Source organism: Bombus terrestris, chromosome 14, assembly GCF_910591885.1.
Source record: "Bombus terrestris chromosome 14, iyBomTerr1.2, whole genome shotgun sequence".
Classification (NCBI taxonomy): domain Eukaryota; kingdom Metazoa; phylum Arthropoda; class Insecta; order Hymenoptera; family Apidae; genus Bombus; species Bombus terrestris.
In genome coordinates, this window is record NC_063282.1 from 11,832,501 (window position 1) to 11,845,110 (window position 12,610).

The 12,610-nt window shown below is 35.5% G+C and overlaps 1 protein-coding gene across 1 annotated transcript in view; it reads left to right on the top strand.

Annotated features, from left to right (window-relative positions):
- LOC100650944 (lachesin-like) overlaps positions 1-12,610 on the top strand; it is a 124,245-nt gene that overhangs the window by 92,652 nt on the left and 18,983 nt on the right. The window contains exons 6-7 of the mRNA XM_048411658.1: positions 6,029-6,112; positions 10,326-10,449. Coding sequence (XP_048267615.1) covers positions 6,029-6,112; positions 10,326-10,449 — 208 coding nt within the window. The remainder of the gene's footprint in view (positions 1-6,028; positions 6,113-10,325; positions 10,450-12,610) is intronic.

The window sequence follows — 12,610 nt, forward strand, 5'->3', positions numbered from 1 at the left end:
ACAGACGAGAGAAACCGTTTTGGAAAACAACTAAGTCAGAGCGGTGTTAACTTTTCACGGAATAAATCGCACTGTGGGCAAGAGCTAGAGAGCTAAACTTACTAATTCCTTGCTTTTTATCTACCATATATACACATATACAAGCTACCAAAATCTGTAAATCAGATGATTCGGAATAGTATTCTGCACGCAATCACAAGGTGCTGTTAGTTCTTTTAAGCAAAGTGGTTTCCATTAAGTGTACTATCTTCTAATTCCTTCTACCTCGGTGAATTTTCTACTTCTTCGTTACGCGTTTGTTTTTATAATTCTGCTTGTATGAATAGCAAAATATGTTCTGTGGTGAAATGCATGTAATTAGTGTAAAGTTACTACGCGATATTTTTCAAGTGTGCGCTTTATGCTTGCAACAGAATAAAAGGATAATTAAAACTTGAGAATGTTGAACTGTGCATTGAATGGGAGGTTTAAATTTTGTCAAGAATCACAAGAAAGTACGCGAGGAGATATTTTTATTTTATAATATAACATAATTGTTGGAATACAACGATATTACATACAGACACATACACAGGTATTTGAATAGGACACTTTCACAGATCATACCCACTACTGTATAGGGAGTGGGGCTCAAAATCTCTAAGGGTCACTACCTACAGTCAGTCTGAGAGTAACTGGCCAACTGTCAACTCACTTATATTTTAAATACATCTGATTCTGTAAATTTGTTTAATAAATATTACCTAATATTATTTCAACATAAACATTGTGTCTTCCACAGATTATTTATCTTAATTTTAAGATTAAATTCTAACAATAATATTATAAGAAAAGGTGAATCTTTTCACAGTCGGAGCCGACGCCTGGATTTCGTTACCCTCGATTCTAGGAAGAGATAGCGAAGACTTGAGGGTACTGTAAATTACGTCCTTTGGCTTACTGCGTCGTGGACTAGCGGGTCCCAATGGTTTTGCAATTATGGTGCCTATAGTCCGTCTGAGGAGACGAGAGAATAGAGAAAAACGAAATGCGATTGCTGTCGCTATCTGTAGTTAACATCTCTATCGATGACTGCAGCTATTGTCTGTCGACTGGTGGCACTCAATTGACAAAACTAGAAGAATATTTAAATGAATGGGAAGAGGTAACATAGAATATATCTCAGGGTATACAATCAAGTTTCATGAAAAAACTAGTTAAATAGAACATCCACTCGCTAGGTTCAGCTAAACAGAACAAAAAAGGAAAATTTGTTCACATCATATATACATTCATAGAAATGAGGAATTATGCGATTTAAAATTCAATAAATTTAAATTAATTAAAATTCAATTGTACAAATGTTCGGTAGACTGAAGTATGACCTATTTACGACAATCATAAACGCAAAATGCAAGAAAATTTTCTCTTTGTTACTAGAACCAGGGGCTAGGGCAGTTGACGTCTTCACAATAAAATGGGCTGAGTTAAACTTCTGTGAATTTTCGTTATTCGCATTGATTCTGGAGATTCTAACAAAAATTAATAACAAAAAGGCTAAGGCTATCTTAGTTGTACTGGATTAGATTGGTCAACTATGATATCCCGTATTCAAACGACTATATGCGAGCGAACGTTTGACCCGAACCCCAACCTTCTGCTGTCTCTATATAGAGGACAAAGCAGCACCCGAGAAGGGATTACCTCCAGCTGATTGTAGGAAGAGTATCAGGGAAGCATTCCTACTGAAAGGACTACTGCAGAAAACGCTAGCTATCTTATTAGAATCGCTGGCATCATCGACGATGAGAGAATATCATAAACATTTATAAGTCAATATAATATGGCGAAAATAATAAACTTCTGCGAAAAGAATAACGCAAACACCATAAGCCCGATTCGAGAAACTGCTCAAATTTCTGATGGAACGCTTCGAAATTGACGTATCCTACGGAACCTTAAACGTGCACAGATCGATGATACCACTCATTCCTAGCGACAAAGTAGAAGAAAATGCCATGGTGCTAATTCTCAAGAAGCGCCTACAGTCAATCAATTCTGAGTATACCTTGACATGGAATGCAGCTCTGATACCAGAATATTTAAAGACGTTATATCCATTAAAAAAATCAATCAATAAAGAACTTCATGGGGAAATATGTTGCAATGCTGTTAACACTGGCTACGGAATATATAGCGCATAAACATCACTTAGTGTAAAAATTAAGAATATAAAGAAAACAGCGAAAAATGTGTAAAAAAAGGTCCCTGACATAATAAACTCCTCGGATCCAAATCGGTATCAATCCTTATTGATACTCTCGAAATTAGTACAGTCTATAGAATTATGCGTGTAACATCGACAATCCTCGAATATCCAGAGAGAACAAGAAAAGTTAGAGGCGAGATCAAAAGCGTTTGCCGAAGCTGTGTGTGTTACAGGGATAAAAAAAGTATATAATTTCTGTTCGAGATGTAAGTTCACTGTCAAATCTTGTTTTACTTTTGTCGTTTGTGGAGAATGAGATATTTTTGATAATAACATTTAAAATATAAAATACAGATACTATGAAGTAAAAAACTGTTTCTGAACAACTAAATGTGTAATCTCAAGAACGAAGCGCGATACTAAACGATCAAATGAACTTATCCGAAGTGAAGTTCGATCATAATTATATAAAGAGCCTTGTTCGAAGAGATTACATCCTATCTTAAAAAATTCTTTACTAAGAATTTTCTCTCTTGCTTTCAACCCCAAAAGTAGCAATTTTAGGCTTATTCTAAAAAAATGACAATTGTGAGTGGGAGACGCGTGTAGGATAGCGATTTTTTCACTGTCAACGTTGCGACACCTTTATTATAATCGGCAAGAAGAAGATTACATATGTCATCTCTTTAAACGAAACTTCGACCGAACTTTCCTTCAGATAAGTTTGTTTGATCGTTTAATTACAGTCTCTTCCAGTTATTTAAGATGAATCCATAACACGAATTATCTAGTACCTACTTTTCGATACCATTCAAGAATAATGATTTATCATCGAATTAGTTGATTTAACTCTGTATCATAGATATCAACTGCTATCAATAAGCTATATCGTATTATGCAAAAGAAAGATTGATAATTAGAACCTGAAAGAAAAACAAGGCGAGTCGAATTGAACGAATAGCTGAAACAGAATCCGAATTGGATAAAATTATAATATCGGAAATAATTTTAATAGAACGGATGAGTTGCTCGAATGTATTCGAATAATTGAAATACAAATTGAACTTTGAATTCTCCAAATGGTTCAATTACAAATTACACTTGTCAAACTTAATTACTCTGATTAAATTTGCATATATTTGATAGGATCGAATTCTTAATTAATTGAATTTTTAATGCGCACTTGGTAAAACCAATCTTATTGTTGAGATATAATCTCTGATGTATTTGATCGATATTCACAAGAGAAAGACACAAAATAACAACAGCGAAGCATTTTCCAAGGGAATCGGCAATTCCTGGTAGGAATTAATAGTCTCGTTGAACTGCGGATTATCATAAAGATGAACGATCCTTTAAAGCCGATTATAAGGTTGGCTCGGATTTGAAGCCGCTAAACGAATTGATCGATTAGGCGTTATTTCGATTAACACGTATATTTATCAACATCCTTGATAGAGTCCTATCCGACTAGACGATAATTAATTCGTGGAATGAAGCCAAGTTTCATAATTCACTCGTGACACCGGCAAGTTTACGCGCTTGGGCACGTGTCTGCCTGTCACTGAACTGTCACGTGGCAGGGATAAAGGATAACGGTACCACGAAGAAACAGAGAGGACGAGAAGGGCACACACCTTTGCCCGCCTGTCTCACCTTAATGACGTATTCGTTGAGACTGTTTTAAGCAGTTCAGTGACTTGCGAGACAACTTGGTTATAACGATTGAAGTTTCATCGTAGCATAGATTACATCCTCGTAATTACGCACACACCTCGCGGTAGGACGTATGAGCAGGTGCCTCCATCTTCTGTCGACTGTTGGATAGCTTCCTTAAATCGTGAGTGGAATGGAAAGATATTATAGAGTGAAACCAACTCCTTCGACTATACCGACGACAGGACGCTACACGACGCGACGCGATGACCTGTCGTTTGATGCACCATCATTTCGTAAAATCTAGACGCAGATTGAACTTGCATGTTCTATATCCCTTTCTCTACGAATCTCTGAAAGGAATTATAACAGTACGCTAAATAATGTAGTAGCTTGCTCGTTGGATAGATACTCGGCTAGTAAGACTTCGCGCTTACCGCGATTTTCCGTGTATGGTGCTACTTCAATAATGTCGATTATTTGAAACGATTACTTGCGTCAATAACCAGCATCGTTTTGTACTAGAACCTGCACTACTTGTATAGGTACTTATATAGGACGTTGTCCTACTTACCGAATGTCGTCAGTTCTTATATAGGATCGAAGAGAGTTTACCTTCAATTAAATAGCGTTGACGTTTTTTAAATACTGGAGATTTCAAGAAAATGAGCATTTCAAAATCTATTTCAATAATCGGCATTTATCGTGAAGAAGCGCAGAGAAGCTTACCTTCTTCGCACTGACCAGCTTAGGAATCATTCGCAAAAAGGAGAATATTTTAGTAAAACATTCTCGAACGAATCTTTCTGCAATCAATCAGTGAGCGTCAGGTGTAATAAATCTTCTAATGCAAGAAAGCGACGAACACATAGTTGGAAGAAACCAGTAAAAGACGTTCGTTCCACATAAAACACCTGCGAGAAAGAGCGGACAAATAAAAGTTGCTGAGTTTTCGAACCTGGCGTAGTCAGAAGCGAAATCATACGGAAAATGAGTAACGAACGAGCGGTAGTTTCGCTGTGCAAATAGAAAAACTAGGTGAATCTATACGGAACTTTGTATTCTCTTTTCGTTGCCGTCTCTTTGTCACACCCATTTGCGTACGTGCAGTTCATGTTTAACCAGCGCGCGATCGGTGCGAGTTATGTGAAAATTCAAGCGAGGATTGTTAACCAGCGCAACAATGTTGGATAGCATCCACGTCGACTTACGTATTATATCGGCCGGTGGTGTATCGTTAATTAACGAAAAGTCATGGCATTCATCGACAACATTGTCGTCGGCACCAGTAGGGTTCGTACACTCCTTCTAGCTCCGCTTTACAACCCCATGATATGTTGCTCAAGCTTCGACTGCAGCAGAGGTTAAGGGAAGCGAAATACAGCCAGGATTTAGGAGATCTTACGTTATTCAGTTCCGCTCGCGAATACAGTAATGCCCATGGATATAATTTAGAGATTCAGTAAGAAAGGACTTGATGCATCGTGCAGCCGTTAAGCGTATCATTAACATTAAATTTCGGCTGGTTCCGGTGCGTGTCGGAAAATATATGTAGCGCGGAGCAAGTTTTGGCATGCTCGTTGAAATACCGTTACTCGGAGGAGTCAGAGGTAAGACGCAGCAGCCCCCCGATAAAATTGTACGCTCGGTTTCCACCCCTAATTCTATGTACTCACATCAGGAAATTTATCTGAGTGCGTTCAAATTCTTTTCTTTTAGAGGTTTACTATCTTGGAAGCTTGATCGGGATAACAGAGAAATTGCCAATCTCCTATAATTCCAATGAAAATCCTGTTCTAAACGAAGAATGTTTCGTTAGAAAGAAATTTTCGTTTGCGATTTTCCATTTTTTTTCAACGTGCATAAAATTTTTTTCCATCCACTTGTGGATTAATTAATCGACATAGAAAATATGCGGCAATTATATCGACTAGACACGGTATTTATAACGAAAATTCATAGTTATATTTTCATTAGTTATAACACGATGCTTGTTTATGGATTACTAACGCGGCCGATATTGAATAAAATGAAATATTTCTGATGAAATTTTCACAATAGGTCAAAATTGATAATCGTTGTCTTTTTTAGAGAGAACGTTTCTTCGGGCTATTAATCCCCCTATTAGTAAAATAAATAAACGAATGAAGTTAACTGATAAAAGATAATGTTATATTTTTTCAGACAGGCATGTTGTCGGTCGTCGTGCCACCGGACTTTATTCCGGAAGAGACATCGAGCGATGTCATGATACGCGAAGGAGGACAGGTAAATTGACACTTAATCAATCCTTTCATCATACTATTTATTGTTAATCAAGAAATACGATGTGCCTACGTTTAACTCGCACTTTATCGTAACAGTTCGTAAAGATACCAATCTATTATAATTGGAGGGTATATGTATTCGGTTTAAAATTCGGTTAGGGTTATTTATTAGGGGTATTCGGTTAGTTTCATCGACTTTTCATTATGGAAGTTACTTCTCGGTTACACCGTAGTATACTTGGATATTATCATTTCCATAGATTAAGAGAAATTCACAATGATTTATTGCATTATGAAAGAAGGAAAGCGGAATCCTATTACTAAGAGATCTCACTAACCTGTTGTCTGTTTATGTATCATAGGAGTGCGTATTTTTGAAGCATACATTTAGTATACATAACGTATACGGATTTCCCTTTTTCCAGCTTTCTTATCAAAATTGATGCAGCGATGCAGGAAATATGTATTACTTCTCTCTGAATATCATTGATAAAATGCCTTTCAAAAGCTCCGTTCATTGTATTTCTTATATTGGTACATACATAGTGTTTCAGCGTATACGAAGCGTAGATTACAAAGTTAAAGTTCTGTACGCATAGTCATAACGTATCATGTATATATCGCGTTAGTATCTAATCTCTGTGAAATTCGGCACTTAAAGCTAGTTCGCCTACTACATTTCACGAGAGTACAATTAAAAAATCACGATGAAATGACGTAATATATATTCTCTTTTACGAGAATTCATATAACGAGAGCAAAGGAGAATTTATATTTAGCTCTTGCCTGTTTTGCGATAAAATCACTCACCTAATTAGCGCAGAACGGATCGTTAAGATTTATTAAATTTTCCATATATTGTAACTTGTAACTTTAATAACCATCGTATACGCTAATGTATAATACATGAAATAGTTGAATTGAGATAACTGCTTTTTCCTTGTGGAAACGATGATTATTATTAGCGGATGTTCATGCAAACTCGTGTTTTTATAAATATGTCTAATCAAAGAAATGAAATCTGCGTGAATTTTTGAATAATCATTGTTTAATATTTTACGAATAAGTTTCAGTGTTCGTTTAAAAAATAAATTAAAATTTACAAACCAAAGTCCATAAAGAAAATCATAAGTTGGGAAAATAACAATCTCGGGATAGAGATCGTAGTAAGAAAAAACCATAAGTACATGAAAATAGACATCGACTTCGTATTTTGCTGTCGTAGGAAATATGTACATAGTTTCACAACAAATTTAGGGTCAGATTTATACAAAACGAAAACTTCAATTGGAATCCGCGGCAATATTTGTCGTTGAGAGTATGGGATCGAACATTGAACCGAATAGAAGATACTTTTTCATCCAAATGATAAGTATTGTTATTAATGGCACGTACTTAGCGCGGTTTCCACTGTTGCGATGGTTCTCGTGTTTATGAAATTCTCGTTGTGTGTCGAGATTCTCTGTTCCCCGACACGATACGTTTCCTACTTTATCTGAATTTCAATGCGACCTGGGGCTAAAACTTTGAAACTGGCTTCCTGTATCATCCCACATTTAGCATATCGCAACCTACCTGTGTCCTTAATTTAAAACTGATAAAGATATTTGCGAAGACGATCCTACAAACACGAGATGAGATCGAGAAAACGATCCGAGTGTGTTCGCAATACTTTCTTTACTGAAAAGGAAAAATTCCTCCCTAGCCTCGAACAACTCCAAATACCTATCGAAGCGAGTTGCCGAACGAATGTATTTTAACGTTAACAGGGCAAGCACATCCCGGAAACGAACAAAACACTAAGCTGATTCCATTTTCAGATACGCAACGTTCTTCAGATCAATCGAATTTCATTGATTTTCCAGCCGTGCACATGTTACATGATTTCGCTTTTGTTTTTTACTTTGAAACCTTGACTAAAACGAACGTTTGCTATTGTTTAATGCTAAATTGATTACAATTTGATCAGCGGGACTCGATATTCTTTAAACCAATAGAGGAAACTTTACCTCGTTCCATTCGACGACAAAATTCTATTCGAAGAGAATCTCGATTATTTCAACTGTACCTCGTTTATTCGTTCACCGTAAAATCTCTTTCATCCTTGTTATTCTTCTGTTTTTCCATTTAGTAATAAAGATAAATTAACGCTATTACGTAATAACGATCTTATCTAATTAATTCTACTTCTCATTAAATTAATTCTTAAATGTCTATGCATGTCACACGTTGAAATAATGTGAAATATCATTTTTCACAATGCGTAATCACTTACCGTATTGAGAAATGTTAATGAAAGATTGAAAAGAGACAATTTTCAACGTCGAATTAAGCATCAGTTAAATTCTAATACTAAAGAAGAAATCTGATAAATTAAATCGTCCAATCATATAAATACCTCGATACTAACAACTTGATTTATTCATGTTCTTCAACAATTGGCGTCCTGCTGTATTTTCAAGCGTCTTCCATCGCCTTACACAATTTGAAAACACGTGCAGGACGAATATATTCATATATGGAGTGTAAAATAGTACATTTGTTACTCTTCATACACTACGATGGACAGTCCGAGTGCTCAGGTGGCATGTTCGCGCGTCTCTCGGGTCCTTTCTTCAGATGTGTTTTCTCACTGCATAACATACACATAAATACACACACACGCACATACGCGCGCGGTTCAATGCTATAAATTTGCTTAATCCAAGCACTAAGCGCTACTGATTGTCTTCGACTCCATACGTTCTTTAACATAGATTTTTGCTATGGCCCTTAAACATATAATAATATAAACTAACTCTTTGAATTCGAAAGTGATATTCGCAAATATGAAACAGCGGTCGTGAATTTGGTGCAAAAAGTTGAGAGTAGCGCGTGGATATCGATCAATTTTCATCGAATAAATGTTCATTGAGTAAATGTATATCAAATTAAATTCCGATACTTATGTTACGAATGTAATATTTCAATTTAATATATCGAAGCTCAAAACTTTGCCGACATTTCATTGGTAATTATTGGTAACAACACGTAATATAATTTATGTTATGTGATTTAAGTATCAGACAATTGTAAGATTGAGAAAATCACACAATTTTAAAAGTTGGAGCACTTTTTTATGTCTGACAATTTTTAATTTATGTATAATGTCATAAATGAGATTTCTGTAACGATCGTACGTAATAGTTTTATATTTATTTTCAGCCATATAGATAATATATATGTATTTTCTTATTTGGGTTGTATGTTTCACCATTGAAATATTTATTGACTTAGTGATTATTGAAAATGATAGATTGCGAGAAGTGGTATGTATATTCTTGTTAGTATTGTTCGCTACGTACAATAAAAAATATTGGTTCCTTAGATGGTTGAACAATTTAATTTGTCCGCATAACATATTTTCGCTACAAAATCTCATGACAGCGAACTGGCGAAACAATGTACATTATTAATTCAAGCCACTTGTGGTTTTCTTTAACATGGCTTATCTTAAACAATTTAAAAATCTTTACGTCTATTCAATTGAATCATTAAAATGTAGCGATAAAATTTATCATTCGATAATGGACAATATTCGAGAATAAAGTATGAATTTTTATTAACTGTTGTCTCGAATTTAGAATGAATTTGTAAAGAAGCGAGAAGAAAGCTCAACGGTCATTAACGTTCATGTCATACAGTTTTACATAAAAGTTTTGTAAATTTTCATTTCATAGTATAATAGCGTAGTAACATAATATCGGATCATGAAAATTTCGAAGTCAACGGCCTCCGTTGTCATTGGAAATTTATTTTTTACAACTAGATTACCACCTCCCTTTTATTATAAATTTTAGAATTTTTACTTTACAAATTACAAGATATGCTATGCATTTATCTATGTGAATTTTTGTAGAGTAAAATTTTGAATGAAAATGAGAATCGAAGGAACGTGCGTAGGAAAAGAACTAATCTTCCGCGAATTTTATGAGAATAGTGATTGTAAAGCATATCGCAATTTTAAGCATTTCTATTCATTGGATTCTTAGCTAATTTATCGAATGATTGATTTACTTTGCGCGAGCAATTTTTCGACAAGTGGTATAATTTTAAGCAAATAAAGTGGTTCTTGCTCAGATAGCTAATTTTTCCAAACATATTTATACGTGACTCCGCGGTCGGCAATAACGAACTCGATTCTCTTTATAATTTTGGTTTCATAACACGTACAGGTGAAGTTAACGTGCCGTGCAAGAGGCGTGCCTACACCCAGCATATCGTGGCGTAGAGAAGACGGGAAGAACATTATAATTCGGAAGCCATTTGCAGGAAGCGCCTTGAACCAAAAGTCTCATGGTAAGATTTAATATAGATGACGCTCCAACCATTTTGCCGATATAACGCGGAATATACAATTATGTTTTCCTCGAACCCAGTCGCTGGATTCACTTGGTATTTTAATTTCCTTATTTCACCGCGAACCGTTACGCCACGACGGACTCGCCCCAAACTGCCTGCAGGAGACGTAACTTTCTAGAAATTGTTAAGTAACAGTTTGTGCATCACCCTAAGGAATCAATAGAAGTCTTGGTTTTAACGGGTCACGTTAACGGTTCATCTGCGGAATTGATTTATCTTGGAACACAAACACGTTCGCGAATAATTTCGAGATATGCGTATCGTCAATTTACTACAAGCGTGATACTGGTAGAATAAGTTAATTTTTTAGGAAATCATAACACACTCTCATGATAGTGTCACTGTACAGATTGAAACACATTAATTAACAACTAAATATCTATTTTTCTGAAATATTCTTGGTTTTGCTTCTTTTTTCTACTTTATATTCCCATGCATAATCCATGCTCTGACGAATTCAACTGTCGTAGTTACTAATTGCAAGGGCAATCAAGATCATGACTCATATTAATATTCGGATACCATGGTATTTCGGATATCATTGTTGTGTATGTAACTATGAAACATCTGCGTCAAAACTAAACATCAAACGAGGAAGAAGGAAAAATGATTTCTTTCCAATACTTAGTCCGCTTTTTAACAATATCATCGGCTATTCGTACAACTGTATAACGCTCTTGAAATGTTGTGTAATGATACGGTTGGATCGTCGTGACGATCGATAAAACGAAACCGTTGGACACCCCATGGCGTTACTTCACATCGCGTCACGTCGGCGAAAAGGATCGGCCGATAGCGTTCATAAAATCGCGGGACACTTGATAGAGTATAGAGATGTCGCATCGCATCGCATCGCATCGCATCGCATCGCATCGCATCGCATCGCATCGCATCGCATCGCATCGCATCGCATCGCATCGGTCGGAGTTACTCCTCTTTGTCTCTCTACGCTCTGCGTTGATGCTTCGACCTAAACGACGTATTTAGTATTCACTTCAGCATGGTGTTACTAATAGCAGGCGAATTACAACGCCCTGTCGAGGATGCCACGGCAATATATGCGAATGAAACCCTTGCGACGCGACATGTGCTAAGTGCAGTAGCCCTAGCTGCGCGCAAACGGGAAAGCTTATTGTTGGCCTACAATGCCGATAATTATTAGATATCGTGGGGGAAACGTTGTCAATCTAACTACGAGGTCTGTAACTTTATCCATTGTAAGACGTTACTTTGATTTCGTGTATATGTCTATCAATAAACAGTAAAATAACGAGATATGATTCCAAACAAATTGATTACTAAACTGTGGATGTTAATACATTTATAGGAAGTTTAAACGTTCAAAAATCAACGGTTTACATATAATATGAAAACATTTCGTTTCTTGATCTTAATTTGAATATGGAATTTCATTTTATCGTGACTGTGGGATATGCACTTTTTATAAAGATGAACTTTAACTTTTTAGTAATCTTTCACGATTTATCACACATTTTATAACCTTCACCATATTGTAGATATAATTCTGTACTAGAAGTTGGCAGCTATTTCTATCTCAAGTCTCCATCTCTGTTGACGAGAAATATACAACGATTCTGAGAAACGTAAAATCTCAGTTATTTGAACATTGAAATATGATATATGCTATGAAATCTGAATTATAAAACATTGTGCAACATTTATGCATAAAATAAGATGTATAAAAATATCTAATATTGTCGTCCTTAAAGTTGCAGTAATAGCAATATCTTTTAGTATATCTTAGCTTTACCTTTATACCTTATTATCTAAAGAAGTTAATTATTTGTTATGACGATCCTCCTTGCATTTCTGATTTTTGAGTTATAATATATATTAAAGGTTATCTATATTTTCTATGACAGTAATTATTGTTAAAAGCTCCAAGTTTCTTAAGTTGTCTGCCTTGTATTTCCATCTTTAACTAATCATTCAATTTTAACTTTTAATTTGTTCAAGAAACGGTGTTTTCCTGATAAATCGCGGATCTTATATATTTGTAATTACTGATGTTATACCACGTAACATAACCTCGCCGGGAGTTTAAGCGAAACTCGATGATTTATGATTTACTAACTCA